This window comes from Dama dama, chromosome 23 (assembly GCF_033118175.1).
Source record: "Dama dama isolate Ldn47 chromosome 23, ASM3311817v1, whole genome shotgun sequence".
NCBI classification, from domain to species: Eukaryota; Metazoa; Chordata; class Mammalia; order Artiodactyla; family Cervidae; genus Dama; species Dama dama.
Genome location: NC_083703.1, coordinates 67,603,875 through 67,627,791, shown reverse-complemented (window position 1 = coordinate 67,627,791; position 23,917 = coordinate 67,603,875). Strand labels below are relative to the sequence as shown.

Genomic DNA, 23,917 nt, shown 5'->3' with positions numbered 1-23,917 from the left:
TTTGCATAACTTTGTAGGAGGTGCGAGGGGGTCTTTCTGGGTCAGCTTATACAGACATGTTTCCTGAAATCCTTTGGTGATTCATTCATTAGCTCATTAATCCTACAGGATAGTCAGGTGGTAAAGAATCCGCCTGCAATACAGGAGACCCTGGTTGGATTCCTGGGTTGGAAAGATACCCTAGAGAAGGAATAGGCTACCCACTCCGGTATTCTTGCCTGGAGAATCCCCATGGACAGAGGAGCCTGGTGGGCTAGTCCGTGGGGTCACAAGTCAGACACGACTGAGTGACTAAGCACAGCACAGGATAAAAGGAATTACTCTGATTTCCTGGGCTTCCCTGGTGGCTCAGCTGGTATAAAAATCCGCCTGCAATGTGGAAGACTTAGGCCCAACTGCTGGGTTGGGAAGATCCCCTGGAGAATGGCACGGCTACCCACTCCAGTATTCTGGCCTGGAGAATTTTATGGACTGTATAGTCCCTGGGATCTCAAAGAGTCAGACATGACTGAGTGATTTTCACTCATTTCCTAAATGAGGAGATAACTATCTGTCACATTGTTCTTGTTTCATATTATTTCAAAGATTTTTCCTCCTTAAATCCCCGATGAACACAAAGGTAATGGTTTTTATTTTTAATCTACACTTTTAGTTAGAATAAGGCTAGCTTCTGTAACAAACAAGGCCAAAGCTCTCAGTGGCTTAAACAGTAAGTTTATTTCTTACACACTGAAGGATTTGCAGGGTCTCTGCTCCAAGCAGTTGTTTAAGGACTCAGCTTCTTCCACTTTTGGTTCCACGCTCCTCTTGGACCTTGGACAGCTCTCTGTTCAGCCAGACGAAGGGGAAAGAGAGGCTCTCGTGGGAGGTTTATGGAAGCAGCCCTGCCTGGATGTTGTACATCTCTTCCATCCGTATCCCGCTGGCCAGAAATCAAATGGCTACATGTGTAACTGTGAGGGAGGCTGGGAAAGGTGGTGCAACTCTGTGCCCAGGAGGAAAGGAAGATGAATTTAGTAAACCGCCAGTCTCTCTGCCTATATTTTTTAATTCTCTGTTCTACCATTTTCTAAATATCTGGAAATGACTTAATTACAAGTATCTATAATGATACATTTCATCTCATCCATTTAATCCCTTAGTTAAGCGTAAAATAATCTGCGCATGTTGTATTTGTATGAGTTCAGTGTCTTCATTTCTTGGTCAGGTATTCTCTGCCCATCCTTAAACACTTATTTTACTCTAGACTTCTATTTCCTTACCTTTTCACCTTTGTCACTTTGGTAAAACTGTTTATTTCCCAAGATGCCCATGGAAGGGAGAGGGGGCACAAAGGGGGGACACCCCCGTCAGGGAGCGAGGCCCTGATCACCCTGGGTGGCCACTCAACCTTCGGAGCTGCCCTGACTCAAACCCAGAGCCAGGCTGACCCTGGGCGGACTCTCCCGACCCTGGGCTTTCCCCTGCCACAACGCAAACAGAAGCCCGAGGCTGGGCTACGGGAATCTATTTCTTCACGGCTGCCCTCAGATCAGTCAGCTGGAGTCGTATCCACTTCCTCTCCAGGAACAGTCCTGGCAGGATCAGAGGGAAGACTTACAATGTCTCAGTAGGGCTCCCTGGCTTAGGGGAAGTATAGACTCCTGATTTGTTCCTCCCACTGGAGCAGACAAGCTATCCTCAAATTGCCTTTGTTCACAGATTTGGTCAGTCATCCAACCAGCTGGTCAGTCATTAGAAACCCTGCGAGCCCTGGCACCCTCCGGGCCCAGCCCTGGGATGTGCATGCTCCAAGCTGAATGAAACCCGCCTCCTGCCCTTGGAAACACTTTCTGCCTTACAGTCTGTAAGAGACCACGTGCGGGCAGAGAAAAAGCTCAAGGTATTGTGATGAGCGCTCTGATGGTGGTCAGTGCGAGGGGCTGAGAGGGGTGAGGCGAGGTCTCGGCAAGCTCAGCGTGAGGAGTTAAAGCAGGAGAGCGTGAGGCCAGCCTCAGCACAGCCCCGACCCGCCTCAGTTCCGGGCTACAGGCACCCCGAGCAGAGCTGGCTGCACCTGTTCTTGGACCTACGCTGTGTCCCAGCTTACCTGCCCAGTCAGGGTCCTTCCTCAGCAAGGCTGGATGTCCAGGGCAATCTTTGCATCTCACCACTGCTCTTCAGGCCATTTAAAACATGGACTGTGGAGAAAGACCCCCAAGGCCCTCAGCAGCTCACCCAACCCCTCTTCCTGGAAGCATCATTATGAAAACCTCTCCACGGAGGCTGGTCCTGCCTCCTTCGCATCTGTCCTTTCTTGTCAGCTCACGCTCACCCTCTCATCCGCCCCCAGGCCCGGCTGTGGGCAGCCAGTGGCTCTCTGCGAGGCCGTGGGGCATCTTGAGCTGGCCGGGTCTGCCGCCTTCCCCTCCACCACTGCCCCTTCCTGGTCTTCAGGGTCAAAGCCCTGGAGAGCTGGAGCTGCATGTGAACTCCATGGACGGACTGGCTCTGAGGTGGCTTCCTCAGGGGGTGGCCCAGAGGCTCCACAGGATTTAAACGCATGGATTCTGGGGCAAGGAAACTCAGGGGCGTCCTGGGCTTAAGTACTGGGTGTGTCTGAGAGCTATAATTCTCCCCAAGCCATCTCGGGAGAAGAGAGGGGTTATCCATCCATTTAAGATGAAGCTGCAAAGGCCCAGGAAAGATGAGGTTGTGGCAAAACTGAAAAGGCAACACAACGGACCTTTTCCAATCTGTTTCTTTCTTCAGGAAGGCCTGCAAAGTTACGCGGCCAGCAAATTCACAGGGACAGAAACTTCTTAAACTGTAGGAAGGCCTCACACGGTGGAAAAGTCTCCAGCAAAGGAAGCATGAAGGATGCTGGCAGCCCCACACCTGCCCATTCAGAAGCTGGAGCCGGGCGGGCCCTCAGGGAGTTGACTTCAGACAATCTCGTTTCCATCTTTGGGCCCCTTTTCCTTATTTCTCAGCAGAAATAACAGGAGGAGGAAAATATTTCCAGTCCTGGAGAGTTCATGGGTGATGGTTCTCGGAAGTGTTATCTTCTTAGGTAAAGATGAAAGAACGCCACCTGCTGGGCATTCACAGTTTTGGAATCAATTTGCAAAACTAGCTACACGGACAATATAAAATTTAACAGATTTAAAAAAAATAAAAACAAGAACGAAAACGGCTTTAAAATGTAGCAAGAAGGACGCCTGTGTACACAGTCTGTACACCTCTGCCACCATCACGTTCATTCACTCTCATTTACTGCTGCAGAAGCGAAGCCTGTGGCTCATCCACGGCACAGCAAAGACAGCACGTCCCAAAGTCTGCTCGTCCCTTCACTGCAGACGCCCCAAAGAGCACAGTTCCGAGGGGTAACTCCTGGTGGCCCTTAACTGTCCTCCCCTGGAGAAACCCATCTCGCAGCCAAATGTTCCCAGCAGACTCGGGCCGTACACAGCTGGCAGAGTCACTGTCCCGACATGGCCCCAGGTCCCTGGAGGGGCCCGTCCGCTATGCCTGCTCGCCGGCCCCACCTCCGCTGGCCCCGGAGCCCTTGCCGGATGCCTGGGCCTCTGCGGAGCGCGAAGCCTGCTTGGGCAGGCGGATGGGGACATACACGTTGGAGGCGCAGTGCTCCCTGAGGTAGCCTCCCCCCTTCTCTTCATAGTCCTTCCTGGTGATCCAGACGTCCTCGTTGTCCAGGTGGTCCAAGGCCCAGTCGCGAGCTCCGTACCAGGCGTCCAGCACGGGGTTTGAGGCCAGCTGAACCTGGAAGATGAGCAGAGCGGTCACCGGAAGGGCATCTCCCATCGGTTTCTAAGGACTGGATGTTTAGCAAGGCTGGCTACAGAAATGCACACACAGGAGGGCCCCCTTTGATTCCATGATGCAGCAGGACGATCTCTGCACCCCTCAAACGGAGCTGAGTTGAGATGCCCCAGACATTCCAAGGAAGGACAAGAACATGCAGAGCGTACCACGACCGACCTCACAGACTACGGGGTCATCAGTTACTTTATCCACGCCACCCTGGGCGGGGCGAGGGACCCGCTGCCCGCCTCCTGCCCCTGTCCTGTCGACCACAAGGTGGCAGGTGGAGACCGGGAAGACCTGGACCTGAGCCCCTCTGCCCGCAAGGAAAGCAGAGGCTGATGCGAGGTGGCTCTGGCCATGGTGGCAAACGAGGCTCAGAGGACGTGAGGGCAGAGAGGCTGCCCTGGGCTTGGTTTCCGCTGCTTTCCCAGGAGCAAGACTGTGGTCAGCAGTCCCGGGAGTGCTCCCAGTGAGGCTGGAGCTGACCACAGGGCAGACCGCCGTCCAACTCAGACCGGGCTCCTCTTTCCTGGAGTCACCCGCCTGACTTCCCAACCTCCTCCCCCCTCCCTCCCTCCACCTCCCATAGAAGTCCCAGGCTGGAATGGGGGTTTGGGAACTTTCTGAAGTAAAGGGCCGGAGGAATCAGCACAGATGGCGGAGGAGGAGGCAAGGGACCTGCGAGAAAGGACCATCAACAAAATCAGGGTCACGAGAGCCCCGGCTGCTCTGGCGTAGGAGTGTCACTGACGGGACGAGGAGGCGCTCGTTCTACTCCTTGCACCAGGCAAGTGCCCACGGCTGAGGAATATCAAGTAGGATCACGTGTGGAGTCTCGGTGGGTCCTTCTAGCAACTTGTGGAGTCCAGCGTGTTCTCAGGGGCCCTCAACACAACAGCTGATGTCTGTCCATCACACGCAGGCCCTGGGCTGAGCGCCTGATTCGCCTTGCACGCTGAAAGCTGGGAACGGGTGCCAAGATGACCCCCCTTCTCACTGCTGCGAAAACTGGGGTGTGGCAAAACTCAGTGATGGTGGTGCTAGAGTCAGGACCCAGGTCCAGAGACCACCACCTGAACGTACATGTCACATGGCATGGGGCGGGCCAAGCCAAGGCCCTCAGCAGGACACGCAGGCTCCACACCCCATGCGCCCTGCCAGCCTCTCCAGCACACGCCCCCGCCCTTCACAGCCACTCTCAGCCGCACACCCCTCAGCAAGGTTTTGGCCCCCAAGCCTTTGCTCCTGCTTGTTCCCCACCCCACCCAATCTGGAACATTCTCTCCATCCCACCCCCCCGCCCTATGTGACAAACACCTCCTTGTCCTTGGAGCCGTCCCTGAACTTCCAAGGAGCCATCCCTGAACTCCAAGACCCCTAGGTGCCCAGGACATCTCAGCATCCTGAGGTGACTGGTCCACGAGGGGAGCTCAAACCACGTCTCTTAGTGATCGGGAATTTGGTAAAGAAATTGTGGGGTACCCCCACCAAATAGTTGCTTTTAAAAGTATTTCAGATGAATAGTTCAGATGAATAATGACATGGGGAAATGTTCCTGGCAGGTTAAGAAATTCAAGTTACAAAAGCCATGTGTAGAAAATGTGTGGAAGAAAGAAAAAACCTCCTCAGCCAGTCCCCTCTGCCTGTAGCCCAGGGCCTGGGTGAAGAGAAGGCCTTAATCTCAATGTACACTCTTTTTAAAGAAAATAATTTTGGTAATAATGAACCCCACGTGCCACAGGGTAAGTGGGGCCGTGTGCCACAAGTACGGAAGCCTGTGAGTCTAAAGCCAATGCTCCGCGACAAGAGAAGCCACTTCGATGAGAAGTCTGTGCACCACAACTAGAAAGTAGCTCCCGCTCACTGTAACTAGAGAAAGCCCGTGTGCAGCAAGGCAGACCCAGTGCGGCCAAAAGTAAATAAATAATTTTGGTGATAATTTTTAAAAATTTAATTAATTTAGCTGCACTGGATCTTAGTTCCAGCACGTGGAATCTTTCATCTTTGCTGCCACACGTGGGATCTTTAGTTGTGGCATGTGGGATCTAGTCCCCTGACCGGGGATCAAACTCAGGCCCGCTGCACCAGCAGTGTGGCGTCTTAGCCACTGGACCACCAGGGAAGTCCCTCAAGGTACACTCTTGTGTACTCTCTAAATGTGTACTGTATGCAGGTCTTCCTTTGTCAATTAAATCAAAACAAAGAGGTACATAAATTATGATTTCCATTTTGCTTTAAAAATCTGAAGAACAGAAGGAAAGCCACAAATGTGTTAACACTGGCTGTCTCTGGATGATGGAATGACAATTTTTCTCATTTACACTGTACTACTTTTGCAACCCAGAAAACAAATAAGGTTATTTTCGAAACAGCTGGTTACATGGACAATTGGTACCTGAAAAGAAGACTGAAAGGGCCTCATCTCCAGCAGCTCTTTCTCAATTCTAACCTTCATCCCAGGATACATCATGTTCCCACCAGTGAGGAAAACGTTCTGAACCAGCAGCTCTTGAACATCCTTTGGGTACCTGGGGATGAAACGATTCTACTGCTATAGTCTCTCCTACTTGAATATTGGAAGAGAATGTGGATGTGGAAATGTGAGCTCTCAGTACAAATCAGAAAACATCCACACAAAAAGTTAAAAAACAAACAAACAAAACACTTTCCCTTTTTCATTTGCCTTTACAGAATGAATGTCCAACAGCTAGCTAAAACCTTAATTTGAATGGTCAATCCATTTCCTTAGCATTATGCCTTTCTAATACATGTTTTTTAAAAACTGACTTAAGTGAGGATTGCTTTAAATGCATTTAGATGAAGTCTGACAGATTCATAAAGCCCAGCAACCACCACCACAACCAAGATACAGAACATTTCCATCATCCCCCGAAATCCCGCCTCTCCTTTTGAGGACCTCCCTCTCCACTTGTGCTGTTTATTAGTTTTATCTTACACGTTTGATCATTTTTCTACTCACTTTGAGACAAAACTCAAAGATATTCAAACAAAGTAGCTGCAATTACTTTTCTTCCTTGCTAGTTGTTAAGCTGCCATTTTGTTTTAACCAACAGCAACTAGAGGACCACAAGACTGTGTTCCCTACTTGTCCCACGTGAATTAGGAAAACTCACACTGCAGAATCATATCTGTGGGGAGAGGCATGTTGTTATAGAAATGTAAACTCTTAAAAAATAAAATGCAAGGTGGGAAAAAAACTAAGTTCTGCTTGTTTTTAGGGTGATTTAGAACCACTAGTGTGCAATGATGTGAAGACTTTTAGAAAAGTCAGTGTACATATATTATCATGTTGCCCAAATTTTTAAAAGACATTCTTAAAGCTCAAGTATATACACATTGAACATCCACACACTGAGAAAAGAGCAGACAGCCCTAACTCTGTGCCAGGCCTGGTGAGAGAAAAAAACACCCTCTGAGCGCAGCAAGTCAATGAAAAAGAGACACCCGGCCATCAGCTCCACTGTTCAATGCAAAATTCAAGGGAATGGTTCAAGAAAACAGAAGGAAAAGAAGAAATCCAGGCTCACCTGTCCAGGATGTACTGGAGGGTCTCTGCTATGCCAGCCTGCTCCTCTCCAATGAGAGATGGCTGGAAGACAATTTCTGGAGCTCGAATTCTTTCTGTCCCAACAAACAGCTGATGATACGCTGCCAAGTTAAACACGGGCTTTAAAAACCCAAGGTTTAGAAGATATTTTTAGGCCATAAGAACAAACATCCCAGGTGCCAGCTTCCTCAAACTGCATTTCTCATTCCATTATAGCTTTGTTCGTGCCAGAATAACCTCTCCCCCCACTCTCTTGATGTGATGATTCCATTTTTCTACCTTCTTTAACCTCTGGATGATAAACTGCTACACATCTCCATCATGAAATGATCCGTGAGATGCAGGAAAGAGACTGGGTGGAGAGCAGCAGCAGCAAGGCTGGCATTGGGAGACCAAGTCTCCGCCAGTGCCTGGCTCGGTGCCCAGTCCCTGCACAGCCAAGACAGCCTTCTCCCAGGTGTCTCAGCCTCACGTCCGTGGTTGCCACGGTGGTTCAAGAAAACAGAAGGAAAAGAAGGTCAACCACCTGGTTGCCACGGTGATGGCAGAACCATGGACCCAGATGACAATGAAACATCATAACACTGGCTTCAATTTAAACAAAAGCATTAAAAGCTACTCTTTGAGTCTCAAAGTCCCTGGCTACTGGTCCAAATGCTCCCACCAAGCAGACTATTTCTCACAGTTTCAGAGTCAGTGCTGGAACCCCAATCAATCACCGAGGAGGAAAAAGTCCCTGACCCTACAAGTTTTTAGAACTGGTACTCGCCCTTCTAGAAAACTACAACTGGGATTTGCAGCTAGAGGGGGGAATATTCCTAAAGAAGGAGACTAGACCTGACTGGTCATTCACACCAAGCTTCAAAGTATAAGCAAGGTCGAGGCTACAGGAGGCCAACCTGGACTGTGGCCACTGGCTTCTCCACTTCCGGCGTCTCCTCCGAAAACAGGGGCTCGAAATCGTTGATGTTTTCCACGTCTTCCAGAGACGGCTCGAGCTGCTCCAGGTCAGGAGTCTGAGAAGAGAAGAAACACAAGAAGATAGAACCTGTGATTTAGCAAGCCTTAGCTCTGTGAGTTCACGGTCACCAAAAAGAACTGGGATCTCACCCAATGTCCTGAAAGTATGTCCATACATAAAAACAATGAAAATTTTTCTAAACTATTGGAAAAAAAACAAACAAACAAACCTGAACACACATGAACACACGGTTAAAAGACTAAAAAAGCCAGAAATCGATTTTGTTCATACCCCCTATCTTCCCCACTGAGACCAGTCTCATCAACTCCCACCTTCTCTGAAGCCTTCGGAGGGGGCCGCTCAAGTCTGCCACCCCAGAGAGGACTGTCCCACAGAGACTCCAGAGATGAGGGGCTCAGGATCCAGCTGGCCACCTCCCTAAGCTCGGTCCACGCTGCCTCTCACCCCAGCCGCAGTGACTGGAGAGAATCTGGACTCGGACTGCTCGGATCTGACTCTCAGCTGCGCTGCTTCTAGCTGTTGACCTTGGGCACATTTCTTCCCTCGTCTCAATCTCAGTTTCCTTATTTATAAAATGGGAATGAAGACAGTACTTGCGGAATCGTGAAAACTCATCAAGACAACATTTGCACGGCACGGGTCTGGCACAGGCCCCGTGTCCTGTTATCATCAGTAACTGTCGCTCCTGAGTGGGCACCAGCTCTTTGTTCTGACCTTGGATGTCTGTCCTCCTCCACCCCCATGGCCACAGACAAGCTTCAGGTCACACTGGCTCCCTCCTGGGTGGAGCCATCCCATTTTTATCCTGTCTTCCCACCTCTGGTCTTGCCTCTCCCTAAATCCATCATCCTAACTGCCACCAGTTATTTTCCTAAAATAAAATCTCCTCAGATTATGCCTTGCTCAGCACACTCTGAAGGCTCTGTCTGAAGGATACTGTTCAGGCTGACGGATAAAGACCGTTTCAGGCAGCCACGGCCTCCCTTCCGGCTTCATCTCCCACACTCTCCACGCGGGATGGGCCCTGCTCCCTACATGTACACTTCTTTCCATATAAAATGTCCTTCCCTCCTCATCTGGTATCTACTGAAATCAAATAAATCTTTCAGGGCCCAGCTCAAACATCCCAGTCCTTTCTCATAACTCCATCTGAGGACTTCCCTAGTGGTCCAATGGTTAAGCATCTGCCTTGCAACTCAGGGGATGTGGCTTCCATCCTTGGTCAGGGAACTAAGATCCCATATGCCGCAGGGCAACAAAGCCCCTGCAACCACAACTAGAGATCCCGTATCCTGGCAACTAAAACCCAATGCAGCCAAAGAAATAAGTATTTTAAAAAACAAAAAAACAAACCTGCATCTGCATTCCCACAGACATCTATTAATAGCATCACATTTGATAAAGGTTATTACAGTCGGGGGCTTCCCTGGTGGCTCAGACGGTAAAGAATCTGCCTACAATTTGGGAGACCTGGGTTTGATCCCTGGGTCGGGAAGATCCCTCAGAGATGGGCATGGCAACCCACTCCAGTATTCTTGACTGGAGAATCCCCATGCACAGCGTATTACAGTCCTGAGTGTGGTTCTAGAGCCCTAGGTTCTGAGGGACTGAGGAGGGAAAGGATTGTATTTTAGTCACCTCTGCCCCTGGTCCCTGGCAATCATGCCGAGCACTGAGTGGTGAGTCCCCGGGATACACCCTTAGATTTCTCTAGAATAAAGAGGACTGTAAAATGTCTGGGTTTTAAAGGCTTTTTCTGTATTACTATCCACTTTCATATCTAATTATATTCAAAAGCAGTCACCTTAAAAACAAGATTTCTTAGCTTCACCAAAAATTGTTAAAAAAAAAAAACCCAACAAAAAACCTTTTCCTTATCCTGATTCATATGATTCATACAGAAGAACAAAGCTGGTAATGTCAATGCAATAACGGGTATCCCAGAGATAACTGATTTCTCTACCATGGCTGGCTTCTCTCCCTCTTAGGGTTTGCCAGGGTCCCCAGGTGTACTTGCTAACAACTGGGAACATATATATATAGGCTGTTCTTTGGGAACCAAAGAGAACAACAGTTTGCCAAGGCCCGTCAGAGAAGATGCAGTGTGGTTCCCCATCAGAGAAGATGCAGTGTGGTTCCCCAGAACAGCCTTGAGCAGCAGAAAAACAGAGACCAGCTCAATCTTGATTCCTCAGGTAAGAGAACTTTCTATCTTTGGCCCACTATGCTTTCCAACAAAGAAGGGTGCTAGGGAGCTGCACTCCCAACCATTTGCAGTGATGGAAAGTGAGCATCTTTTAAATACTCCATGAGGAATGCTATTAGGACTTCCTTGGTGGTTCAGTGGTAAAGAATCCACCTCCCAATGCAGGGGACACAGTTTGATCCCTGGTCCCAGAAGACTCCACATGCCACGGGGCTGTGTGCCACAACCAGAGAGTCTGCGTGATGAAGATTCTAAGTGCCGCAGCTAAGACCCAGGGCTGCCAAATAAATAAATAAACATTAAAAACAAGAATGCTAACAAAGCCTACTCCTTTACAACATCCTCACTGAATACGTGCAGTGAGGGATGAAATGGATTGGTCTGTAAGAAAACATGGATTTTTAGAACACACTGGAAGTTTAAAAATTCAGCTGTATGAATCCAATGCAACTTTTATCGCTTAGATGGCATTTCAATATGAACTGTGGTCCACACAGATTTGTTCTCTCCATTGTAAAGGAACTGTACAGTTGGAAAATACAATAAATACTTTTTGAAAGGTAGAACTGGTTGGCCAGTGTTGTGGCCAAATTTAGCCCATGAATGTTACTGTAACTGATCTAATCTTCAACAATCTCCCTGACTGACCGTTAAGGCCTTGGGACAGATGGATTCATCAGATCTGTTGTACTACGTAGGGAAACCTTTTAAAGTCCAACAATTCAAAATCTCCCCAAGCCCAGAGAGATTTGAATATGTACCCTCAGGTCACAGGAAAAAGTAGGGACTTAGTAAGTACCTGCTGAATGAATGAACAGAGTGACTGAATCAGGGCATATAACAAACACAGAAAAATGAACCAAGAAAAGGAAAACTAGCTCCCCAACTGCTTGGGAATCACATCTTCAGTTATTTGATTTCCTTTCTTTTTAAATCTGAAATCCTCCATGTGCATGTAGCTCAGTGGTTCATCTCTGATATAAAGATGCTGACACCCTGTGGACATGTTGATAAGCATGATAGTAAGTACAGATAAACAAACAAGAAAGGCAATGTGAACAGAGGATTCGATGGTTGGATGGCACCATCAACTCAATGAACCTGAGTCTGAGCAAACGCCGGGAGGGAGTGAAGGACAGGGAAGCCTGGTGTGCTACAGTCCATGGGGCCGCAAAGAGTTGGTCACAACTAAGCAACTAACAACAACAGCAACAATGTGGATCCGGATCCCAGGAACCAACGGCTCAAACCTGAAACACAGATCTGCAAGTGGGAGGCACGCTGGTTCTCCTAAAGCTGATCTGGGATGCTGTGGGAGACTAAGACGGAGGTCAAGGCCCCTTCAACCCCGGACCTCAGTGACCCAGTATGCTGTGTCTAGGAAGTCTGACTCAGGATCTGCTTGGTCAAACATGCACGCTCACAGCCAGTCACTGTCCTCATGTGATCTACAGCCTGTCTGAGAGGTGGGGAAGGGGAGGGTGAGGTCAGGAGCCATGAGAGCTGGCCTCCAGCTGAGACAGTGCCTGCAAAAGCAGGCTGCCTGCTGAGCCAAGGACAGCTCTGAGGCCCCTGATGAGCAGCAGACTACATACACCCAGCGGCAAACTGAAATTTTCCACAGGAATGTTTCTTTTGAAAAGTAAAGGCTTTAGAATTTAAAGTTGACTTAAAAACAAAGATCAATAGCTGGACTGGCTAACCCTGCCCCGGAAGTATCACAAGGCAATGAATAAGTACCTTTATTTTAGAACTCCAGAGATGACAGATCCAGCAACAAGGCATCCACCTACTATCACTTTTGTCCAATTCTAGGGAAAGTGAGACAACCAGAGACCTGTGACCTGCAGGCAGCCCCTTCCACACAAGCCCAGTGCTAGGGTTTGATTTACCCAGGGCACTATCTCAGCCCCACGCACCTGCCCGCCCTTTCAGCCACATGAATACTTATTCACAGTCCATGGGCAGGGAAACAAAAAGGAGACTGAGAAGATCAAAGAGTTAGCTTTAGTAACTAACAAAAGGCTGGTTTTTAATCAGCCCACAAATATCTTTTCAAGGTTTTAAAAATAACACTTATTTCTTAAAAGTTAACATGTGCATAATAGGAAATCGAAAAACACAAGAAGCAAAAAACAACGTCACTCATAATCACAAGTCGTTTACCATCTGATGTGTCCTTCTGGGTCTCATTTGTATATTTCCTATTGAGCATGTCTACTAGTGCCTGTAAAAAAATTCCCAGACTATGTGTGAAGTGTGATCCCTGTCGTTAGGGAACACTGAGATGGAAAGGTGATGAATGAAAGAGTAATCACAGTATATTTAATAAGAGATCAGAAGAAAGTTGAGGCATATATGATGATCCAGGAACCATCAGTGGGGCAGGCTCACGCTCAAGATGGGCCACACGACTGGTGTGCATATGTTCTTGCTTTTCTACTCGCACATGTCCCCCTCCCAGGGGCCAGAGCTCTACCAGGTAAAACCCCTCGGGTCGGTACTCCAGTTGGTACAAGATCAGTGCCATCCCTGCCCCCATCTGTGCCCCCAGACACATCAAACACCACTCTGTTCTCTTTGCCACTCTAGTCTGGTCACAACCCATTTGCCATCAGCCTTTCCTGGACATTCCTCTGTCCTCAGAAAGGGCTATCCTCTCTAACAACCCCTGGAGACCTCCCTCCCGAGGCCCCAGTACCTCTGGCTTGCTGTCCACCACGTCCACCTCGAGGCTGACTTCTGCCTGAAGGATCTTCTGCTTCGCCTGCTCCACTGCGGCACTGAGCTTCTGGATGTAGGACTGCAGCTCCTCCGGGGAGTCCATGTTCAGCTCTATCAGGGCCTTGTGAAACTGATCCATCTGGCCGTCCTCCAGGAGCTCCTGCAAGCGGAGCAGTCACAACCCATCCTCAGAGACGCGCATCGGGGCAATCACGCCCGGGAAGGAGAGAAGGGGCTCAGAAGCTGGACGGACAGGAAGAACGGCGGGCGAGGGCTCCCCGAGTCTGCCCCTCCACACAGCCTGCCCCGTGAAGCTTCGCACCATGGCCCTCCTCCCCAGCCATCTCTGGGCTCCCACGCATCACCATCTCAGCACCACCTGAGCAGGCAACACTCATCTATGTGGACAGATGTCAGAAATGTGAGCTTCTGGGAGGACAAAGGTGGGAGAGTTGCTAACAGGAGACTGAGGGAGGTTCCTGGGCTGCTGGTAGTGCTGTATTTCTTGATCTGGACGCGGCTACGTGGTGTATTTCAGTGATGAAAATTGACTGAGCTGGACCCTTAAGATTTGTGCGCTCTGCATCATGTGTGCCACACTTAAGCCAAGAAGTTAACATCAATCAAAGGGGACTATAAGGATAAAATACATCATCAAGGCCGAGTCCACAGCTCTTTCAGAAATTCCTGCTGCTACAATGTCCTCCACACACGTGATCTCTACACGGATGATCCCGCTAGACTCCTCCTTGACCTCAGGGCGGGGGGGACTGAGACGGCTGATGCGTTTCATGGCTGGGGCAGAATCTACAGGAAGAACAAGGCGGGGACCCACCCAGGGGTCTGCATCACCTGCACATAGAGCAGCCGGTCCAGCCGCTCCTGATCCAGCTGCAGCTTCTCCTCCCGCCGCCGGGCATTCAGCTCCTGCAGCCGCCGCAGCTGCTGCTGCCGCCGCTCCTGCTTCTCCTCAGCGGTCAGGGTGCTGCCCAGGAGCTTGCTGGAAAACGGCAGCTGCATCTTGTGGACGTTGTTCTCATAGTAATCGGGGCACCGCCATTTCTGCAGCTCTTCAAAGGAAGTGTTTCGGAAGTTAGGAGACGGGAACACCATTAGCCCTGAGATTAGCAAGCTAGGACCAGGGTTCCAGGTGCAGGGGAAGATGGAGGAAGCATGCTCCCCCCATTTCTGAACCCACCCAATTGACAAAATGCAGCAGTAAGACCTGGACACGATGCCAACACACCTGCTCTGAGAAAACTGGTAAATAAAGCTTTTCAGATGGAAAGGATATCACCTGGAGCACCAGAAATGAAGGAAATGCAACTGAAATGATGAACAGACTAGATTAACCTCCTCTGGAATTCTTTAAAATATGTTTGACAATTCAAAGTAAAAACCATGACAATGTCTGATGGGCTTCCCGTGTATGTAGATGTGACACGGAAGACAAATCCGACACAAAGGAGGAAGGACACGGGGGCCTCTGGAGTGTTAACATCTCCAGGTTCCACTTGAAGTGGCGAAAAAGAGACCCTAAGACTGACAAGCCTGTTAACTGTCATCTCTTGAGCAACCACTAAAACAAAAAACCTACACAAGAGAGACTGGTTAAAAACACAAGAGATAAATTAAAATGGAATGCCAAAAAACTGGTGGACCTAAACCCAGACACAAGAGGGATTACACTCACTGTAAATGGTCTTAACTTATCAGTTAAAAGATAGAGACTGAAAGAAGGGATTTTCAAGGAAAGGACCTGTTAGAAAACTTGCTTTGAATATAATGTTTTACATAGACTAAAAGGCCAGGAAAAAAACCACCACATAAGCACCAATCAAAAGAAAGCTCAAGTGGCTATACTAAATCCAAGCAGACTTCAAAGCAAAGAAAATTGCAAGGGATAAAAAAGAACATTACATAATGGTAAAAGATCAATTTGCCAAGAAGATGTAAAAAAGGATGACTACATAAAAGACCAATTTGCCAAGAAGACATAAGAATCCCAAATGTGTACCTAACAAAGGAGCTTCAGATACTTGAAAGCAAAAACTGACAGAACTGAAAGGAGAAATAGGAAAATTCACAATTCTCCCTGGAGATTTCAACACTCTTAATAATCAGTAATAAATAATCAGTACAGCTTGATGGACAATGAAGCTGGGTTGACAAGAACTGAACAAAACCAAAAACCAGCAGAACCCGAATGACGTCACAGACTACTCCATCCAACAAGAGCAGGACACACATCCTCTGCAACTGTATATGGAGCAGTCACCAAAACAAACCAGGCCTGGGTCCTAAGCCAAACCTTCACGAATTTAACTGACACCAGGGAAAAGAAGTTGTTTGACTATGATAGAATTAAAGTAGATATAAACCACAGAAAAAAACTGGAAAGTCTCCAACACTTGGCTATATTCTGAATAATCAATGGTTGCAAAGAAAAAACCATTTTTTCTTTGAGGGAAACTTAAAAATATCTGAACTCAATAAAAATGAAAATACACCATACCAAAATCTATGGAATGTAGATAAAGGACTGCTGAGAGGGAAATTCAAGCTTTAAATGTCTATATTAGAAAGAAGTTATGATAAAAATCTATGCTTCTACCTCAAGAAACTAGGGGAAAAGGGCAAAGTAAACCTAAAGCAAGAAGAAAGGAAGAAATAATAAAAAGAAGACATCAATGAAATTGATGAAACTTACACCGACACCTATTAAAGAAATTGAATTCCTTCAGAAAAATAAATCCCCCAGGCTCAAACAGTTCTGCTGCAGAATTCTAACAAACATTAAAAAAACAAAACAAAACTATTTACTTAATCTTTCCCAAAAAGTAGAAGAAAACACTTTTCAGCTCATTTAATAAGACCAGCATTGCCATGATCCCAAAACAAGACAAAGACAGTAGAAGAAAACTGCAGATCAATATCCCTTATGAATACTGACACAAATACTTCACAAAATTTACCAAATTAAATCCAGCAATATATAAAAAATAATACATAGAAACAAGCAGGGTTCAAGGCCAGTTCAGTATCTGAAAAGCAATCCTTATACTCTCTTAAATGAACAGTCCAAAGCACAAACACCATAGGATCATATGAGACACAGAAAAAGCATTTCACAAAATTCAAAAATCCATTCACAATAAAAATGATCAGCAAAACTTGGAACAGAGAGGAAATTCCTCAGTTTGACAAAGAATAAAAACTCACTGTATTTCATAAAAATTCACTGCATTTCTATAAAATAGCAATGAGCAATTGGAAACTGAAATTTAAAATAAGTAAAGAAATAATTTAGACATAACTCTAATAAAACATGTACAGGATCTATATGCTGAGAACTATAAAATGCTGATGAAGCAAATGAACAAAGACCTAAATAAATGGAAAGATACATTATATTCATGGATTAGAAGCCTCAAGATAGTAAAAAATGTCACTTCTCCCCAGCCTGGATTTAGCATATTTGGATTAATATTTAGAAGGTTGCTGTTTTATATATAAACCGATCTACACATTTAATGTTCTTTCAATCACATCCCAACAGAACTTTTGGTAGATATGGACAAACTGACCCTATCATTTAAATGGACAGGCAAAGGAACTAGAATAACCAAAAGGATTGTGAAAAAGAACCAATATATGAGACTTATCACTTAACTGGGAAGTTTTTGAGGAAAGTAAATACCAAAAAATGGAAGAGGATGCTATAAAGTATGAAGTGCAAAAAAGTGGGCAAAAAGGGAATTCCCTGGTGGTCCTGGGGTTAGGACTCTGCGCTTTCACTGCAGGGGGCACGGGTTCCATCCCTGGCTGGGGGAAGATCCTGCATGCCACGCCTCGTGGCCAAAAAAAGCCTGTTAAGAGTGAGCAAGAGAGCCACCCTGGGAACAAATTTACGGAACACCCCCAAAGGCAGACAACACTCGGAGCTGCAGGCAGACGTCCTCCTCGTACCTTCCACGTAATCCTCAGCGATGTAACTGTGCTCGTGGAGGATCTCCTCCATGCGGCTGAGAGTGATGGCGGCCAGGTGCCCGGGATACTTCAGCTGCAGGAGACGCTGGAGGTAGCCAGCTGCCTGGCTTCCTCCCAGGTTGATGCGCTTGCAGTTTCTAGCATCTAACCTACAACCAAGAAGTGGAAATAGCACTGAAACTTTGGCAATGTGGAGGAAAAAATATGGAGCAGGTGGACAAGGGGGGATGATAATTTAATGTAGACTAATGAGGAAGAAACTGACTGGTAGGGGAAAAGAAAACAGTTGGTAGGGACTTTAAGTTGCCTTAGTGCAACCTCTGACCCAACACAGGCATTCCTAGACCACGTCCTGACAGACACATGAACATTTAACTTCTGGTAAGAGTCTCAGAAGGAAACCAGGTTCAAAGCAAAGAATGTGCTCTCAGAAGTCAGACCCTCATGTGACTTGTCATGTATTTCTCAAACTGTGGTTCCAAGGCCACGCATCCTGGAATTAACTGGGGATGACGTTTAAGGTGACAATGCCCAGGACCTGTCTGCTCTGGGGAGGGCCTAGGGATATGCACTTTTTCTTTTTCAGCAGTGCCACATGGCATGTGGGATCTTAGTTCCTCAACCAGGGATCAAACCTAAACCCTCTGCAGTGGAAACTCAAGAGTCGTAACCTCTGACTGCCAGTGAAGTTCTGGGGATATGCATTTTGACAAGCTTCCCGGGTAGCTCCAGTGTACCCCTCCCCTAGACACTCCACTTCTACTTATGCAAACACATTTAAGTAACCACATACACACCGGCTTACCGTAATCTCCTAAGAGTACCAGGTTCCTCTCACTTGAAGTGAAGGAGAGGAGAACCACAGTAACTTTATAAATTCTCAGTGTGAGAAAGGGAGAGGAGGTGGGCTCTAGGAACTTGCTGTGCACTGAAATGATGCCGCTATATCACACCTCACCAGCAGGTGCCAGCACAGAACAGGACATGCTCTGATCTGATCCTAGCTTCCAGGTCAAATCATTTTCTCTCAGTATAATATAAAATATTATTTTTAATTTCTGCATATTCTGGTTACATAAGGTAGAAAATTCTGTATAGCAGGAGTGTTTTGGAATGCCTAACGATTGCCTTTTTCTTCATAAATGTTTGTACAAACTTCAAGAGAAAGTCCCACAATAGGGCTCAATAAATTCACCAACCTCTATTTTCACTTAAATATTCAGATTGTTTTACAAAGTGCCATCCCCTACATTATCTCATTTCATTCTCAGGGTAACCCTGAGAAATCAGTTTTTCCCAAGTTTATATGTTAGGAAACCAAATGAAGAAGTTAAATACCTCATCCTTAGCAGGACTGCAAACCCAGGCTTTCAACTCCTCTCCCTATTTACACACTCTCTCTATGCAAAGAGAAACCTTCTCAGGAGAGCATGATGCTGGCCTAGTCTCACTCTTTCTTTTACTTTTTAACTGAGGCACAACTGATTTACAATATTTCAGGTATACAGCAAAGTGATTCAGTTACATATAACATACGCATATATGTATACTTTTTCAGATTTTTTTCCCACTGTGCTTCCATTGGGCTTCCCTGGTGGCTCAGATGCAAAGAATCTGCCTGAAATGTGGGAGACCTGGGTTGGATCCCTGGGTTGGGACGATCCCCTGGAGGAGAACATGGCAATCCACTCCAATATTCTTGGCTGGAGAATCCCCATGGACAGAGGAGCCTGGTGGGCTACAGTCCATGGGGTCACAGAGTCGGACATGACTGAGTGACTAAGCACTGCTCATATATATACTTTTTCAGATTCTTTTCCATTGTAGGCTATTACAAGATACTGAATATAATTTTGTATCCTACACAATAGGTCCCTGTAGTTTATCTGTTTTATATATATTGGTGTGTCTCTGGTAATCCCCAATTCCCTATTTATCCTTCCCTTCCTGGCCTAGTCTCTTTGAAGTGAAAGTGAAAGTTGCTCAGTTGGGTCCGACTCTTTGCGACCCCATGGAGTATATAGTCCATGGAATTCTCCAGACCAGAACACTGGAGTAGGTAGTCTTTCCCTCCCCAGGGGATCTTCCCAACCCAGTGATTGAACCCAGGTCTCCCAAAGGGCAGGTGGATTCTTTACCAGCTGAGCCACAAGGGAAGCCCAAGCATGCTGGAGTGGGTAGCCTATCCCTTCTCTAGGAAATCTTCCCAACCCAGGAAAGGAACCAGGGTCTCCTGCATTGCAGAGGGATTCTTTACCAACTGAGCTATCAGGGAAACCCCCTGGCCTAGTCTCTTTAACAGACAATAAGAGCCCAACTATAAAATAAGAACACATTTTAAACATGACAGAAACTACCCTCAACTTTTAAACAACTTGGAAAATAATCTACTACATATCTATTAAGTACCACACTTGAAAAGGTCTAAATAACTGTCATTAAAGAGCTTTAAATAAAAAAGCAAAATAGCACTTAATAAAAAAAAAGTGACTCCAGAACACAATAGTCAAAATTAAATTTATTTAAACAATTTACTCAGAACATTTTTATTGAGTGCCTACTACCTACAGGTACTTGTGTTAAACTATCTATTTCACTCTAAGTCAAAATCATACAATTCTAGAATTACAGATTTGTACCTCAGAGACCACTGACCCCAACCCAAGCCAGGAGGTCACAAGGACAGATGGTGAAGTGACATATCTATACTCACACAGTGAGGCAGGCCAGAATTCAGCCCAGAGGTCAGTTCATGGTCCTGTACCTGCTCTTTCCACTCCACCTTTACTGTAAGGGCCCAATAAAAGTTTCCTGAATGCTTCTCAAAACAGTACTCAAATGCCCTAAGTACAACTCACCTCCCTTCTAAGATGGGTAAAATATGTGTACACTGATAACCAGACGAAATGATGAGCCCACTTGAAATCATGTTCTTTGGGTTATTGTGGTAGAAGCTGAAGAGGCTGTCTATCCCATAGGCAACCTTAGGAATCCCGTAGCACTCAAAGAGAAGTTCAGACATCATCTGTCGTGAATACAGTGGGGTGCACACGGCTTCTGTCAAAACTATGGGATGATCAACACAGCCCTACTTTGAAAGAAAAGAGCAAATTGTTAGGTGCTAAGAGGATACACTTTTCAAAGCATAAAAAGAAACAAAAATCCTTATTATAAGGGCTGAATTGGCTTTTGGTCTGCAATCAAAACACCTGATCAGAAGCAATTGAGAAACACCCCTCTTCCCTGGAAGTTTCTTTGGAAAATATGAAAGTAGGGTCAGTCGTGTCCAACTCTTTGTGACACCACGGACTGTAGCCCAACAGGCTCCTCTGTCCATGGGCTTTTCCAGGCACGAATACTGGAGTGGGTTGCCATTTCCTTCTCCAGGGAATCTTCCCAGGGATTGAACCTGGATCTCCTGCATTGCAGGCAGATTCTTTACCATCTGAGCCACCAATGCTCATAGTAACTTTCTTTCTTTTTTTTGCTCACAGTAACTTAAGTCAGTTCAGTCCAGTTACTCAGTCATGTCCAATTCTTTGCAACGCCATGAACTGCAGCACACCAGGCTTCCCTGTCCATCACCAACTCCCAGAGCTTGCTCAAACTCGTGTCCATCGAGTCAGTGATGCTATCCAATCATCTCATCATCTGTCATCCCCTTCTCCTCCTGCCTTCAATTTTTCCCAGGATCAGGTTCTTTTCCAATGAGTCAGTTCTTCGCAATGGATGGCCAAAGTATTGGAGTTTCAGCTTCAGTATCAGTCCTTCCAATGAATATTCAGGACTGATTTCCTTTAAGATTGACTGGTTTGATCTCCTTGCAGTCCAACGGACTCTCAAGAGTCTTCCCCAACACCACAGTTCAAAAGCATCAATTCTTCAGTGCTCGCGCTTTCTTTAGAGTCCAACTCTCACATCCAAACATGACTAATGGAAAAACCATAGCTTTGACTAGATGGGCCTTTGTCGGCAAAGTAATGTCTTTGCTTTTTCACATGCTGTCTAGGTTGGTCATAGCTTTTCTTCCAAGAAGCAAGCACCTTTTAATTTCATGGCTGCATTGTCAACTGAAGTTAAGCCCCATCCGAACTGTGAGCCAATCATCTTTAAAACAGCTCCAGAATCCAACTGCTTCTTATCACATCCGCCATTCCTTCCTCATCTAAGTTACCATCATCCCTCACCTTGGAACTGCAACAGCCTCCTACTGATTTCCCTATTTCTACCCTATGACTCAGGCCAGTTCATTTTCCATATAGCAGCTATAGTGATCCTTTTGAAACAAAAGTCACATCCCTCTTTTGTTCAACACCCTGCAATGGCTCACCATTCCACTCATAATAAAAGCCTACAAAGTGTGTGACCTCTCTGACTTTTACTTCCTGAAGTGAAGATGCTCAGTTGTGTAGAACTTTTTGCAACCCCATGGACTGTAGCCCACCAGGCTCCTCCATCCATGGAATTTTCCAGGCAAGAGTACTGGAGTGGGTTGCCATTTCCTTCTCCAGGGAATCTTCATGACCTAAGGATCGAACCCCGGGTCTCCCTCATTGCAGGCAGATGCTTTACTGTCTGAGCCAGGGAAGGCCTTGTAAGTAAGACCTTCTGTTTACTACTCTCCCCTCACTCTGACTATCCTCAATTAGGATTAGGGCAAACTCTTGCCTCAGGGTCTTTTCACTGGCTGTTCTGTCTCTCAAGAGTACTATTCATTCAGATATTCACAAGGCTTGCTCCGTCAATCGTCTACTTTAGTCCTTGCTCAAAACACCACCGTCACCCTGAGTCCTCTCCCTACCCATCTTACTGAAAAGCTGTAACCCTTTCTTCTCCATCATGTCGTAGAATCTACTGCTTAATCCTACTGTTTATTCTCTCTTTTCATACTAGAACGTCTTTCCATACTAGCTCCATAGGCACAGGGGATTTCGTGTTATGTTCCCAGACATATTTCAAACACGTAGAAAAGTCCCCATTGAGAGTAGGTGCTCAACACATATCTGTTAATAAATAAATGCACTAACAAACAAACCAAACAGATGCTCCAAGAGAAAGGGGCGTTATTTTGTTCACTGGCATACCCCAACCGCCTAGCATAGGACTTACTACATACGTTAGGCGTTTAATATTTGATTGACTGACTAAATGAATGACTAAATGACAACTGGAGCGACTATCATCTCTCGGAGAGCGGAGTGACATGGGACACGACCATACCCCTCTCCTCAATCCTAACCCCACCTCGCCCGTCACCTGTGAGGAGACACCCAAATGCTGGAAGCTGTAGTCAAGCAGCAACTCCTGAAGCTCCAAGTTCACCGGCACGTTGCGGTCGAAGGGCGATCGCAGCATCCAGCGCAGCGGCTCCAAGCTGCCCAGCGCGTTTCCCACCTGCGGGCCCGACCCGCCCCGAGCCCCACCCCGCCCGCGGGCGCACACAGCGCGGAACTGCAGCCGGGGCTCGGGGCCCGGGTCCGGCCCGGGGCACGCCCAGCCTGCGCGGGCCTGGAACGACCCATTGTCCAGCACCAGTGGCACCGGTAGTGACCCGTGTGCCACCGGGCCGGCCTCCAGCACCGGATCTGGCGCTGCGCGGGCATCGCGGAACGGAAACACGTTCGTGGCCAGGCCGGCTGCAGTAGCCGCCGCCATCTTGAAGCGCTGCTGGCTCCGCCCCTCGCCGCGGCGTCAATCTATTACGGCGCGAGACTCCGCCCCCGACGCAGCGTCCGCCCGTGCGGCGCGAGACTCCGCCTTCGCACTGATTCGCGGTGCCTCCAAACCTTGCGTGTTCTTGCCTTTTAATCTCTGCTGACGTTTTCACCAAACTCACCCTCCGTAGCCCAGGCCGCCTACGGGGATCCCTAGGCCACGCCCACCCTGGCTGTGGTTTAACCTCGTTCTTAACATTCGACCTGACTACTCCCCTTCGCGCTAGCCGGCACTCGGGCCAGCAAACCCCGCACCGAATGCGTAAAGCCATCGGTCCCTGCAGGTTCCTTACCTCCCGAACTGAGCTGAGCTCCGCGGAGCCCCGCGTTTCCGCCTAGCCACGCCCTATTTGCCTTCTGTCACTTTCCCTCGCCGTTGACTCCTCCCCACGTGATAACTTTGCCTTTAGTCAAGGAAACAAACTCGGGATTAGCAGTCAGCTCGATTTCTTGACCAAGGAGTTCGCTATTCAGGCGTGTTTATTTTGTGAAAATTCATCAGGCCGTTCACTTATGATTTGTGCACTTCTCTGTACGTGTATGTTGGAAACGTGGTGGCTCAGACGGTAAAGAATCTGCCTGCAATGCAGGAGACCGAGGTTTGATCCCTGGGTCGGGAAGATCCCCTGGGGAAGGAACTGGCAACCCACTCCAGTATTCTTGCCTGGAGAATCCCACGGACAGAGCAGCCTGGCGGACCACAGTCCATGGGGTCGCAAAGAGCCATACGCAAATGAGCGACTCTTTCTTTTTTCTTTTTGCGCATATATTTTATAATGCAATGTAAAGTTTCCCAGGTGGCGCTAGTGGTAAAGAACCCACCTGCCAATGCAGGATACCTAAGAGGGTTTGGATCCCTGGTTTGGGAAGATCCCGGTGAAGAAGGACATGGCAACCCACTCCAGTATTTTTGCCTGAAAAATCCC

The 23,917-nt window shown here is 47.4% G+C and overlaps 1 protein-coding gene across 3 annotated transcripts; it reads right to left on the bottom strand.

The window, feature by feature from the left end:
- Positions 1-697: 697 nt before the first annotated feature.
- ACTR5 (actin related protein 5) lies at positions 698-23,286 on the bottom strand. 3 transcript variants are annotated; one of them, XR_009690131.1, is made up of 10 exons: positions 22,534-23,286; positions 20,136-20,365; positions 17,257-17,426; positions 14,140-14,357; positions 13,265-13,447; positions 8,275-8,391; positions 7,356-7,495; positions 2,726-3,762; positions 2,090-2,180; positions 698-985 (listed from the first exon to the last, which is right to left on the bottom strand). XR_009690131.1 is itself a non-coding variant. In XM_061127273.1 (9 exons), the coding sequence occupies exons 1-9, from the start codon at positions 22,930-22,932 to the stop codon at positions 3,505-3,507; spliced, it is 1,848 nt and encodes a 615-aa protein (XP_060983256.1). In that variant the 5' UTR covers positions 22,933-23,281; the 3' UTR covers positions 3,370-3,504. The 3 variants fall into 3 exon arrangements, 1 of the variants encoding a protein (XP_060983256.1); XR_009690130.1 differs by having other exon boundaries at positions 2,090-3,762; XM_061127273.1 differs by lacking the exons at positions 698-985; positions 2,090-2,180 and adding an exon at positions 6,203-6,335 and having other exon boundaries at positions 3,370-3,762; positions 22,534-23,281.
- Positions 23,287-23,917: the final 631 nt, after the last annotated feature.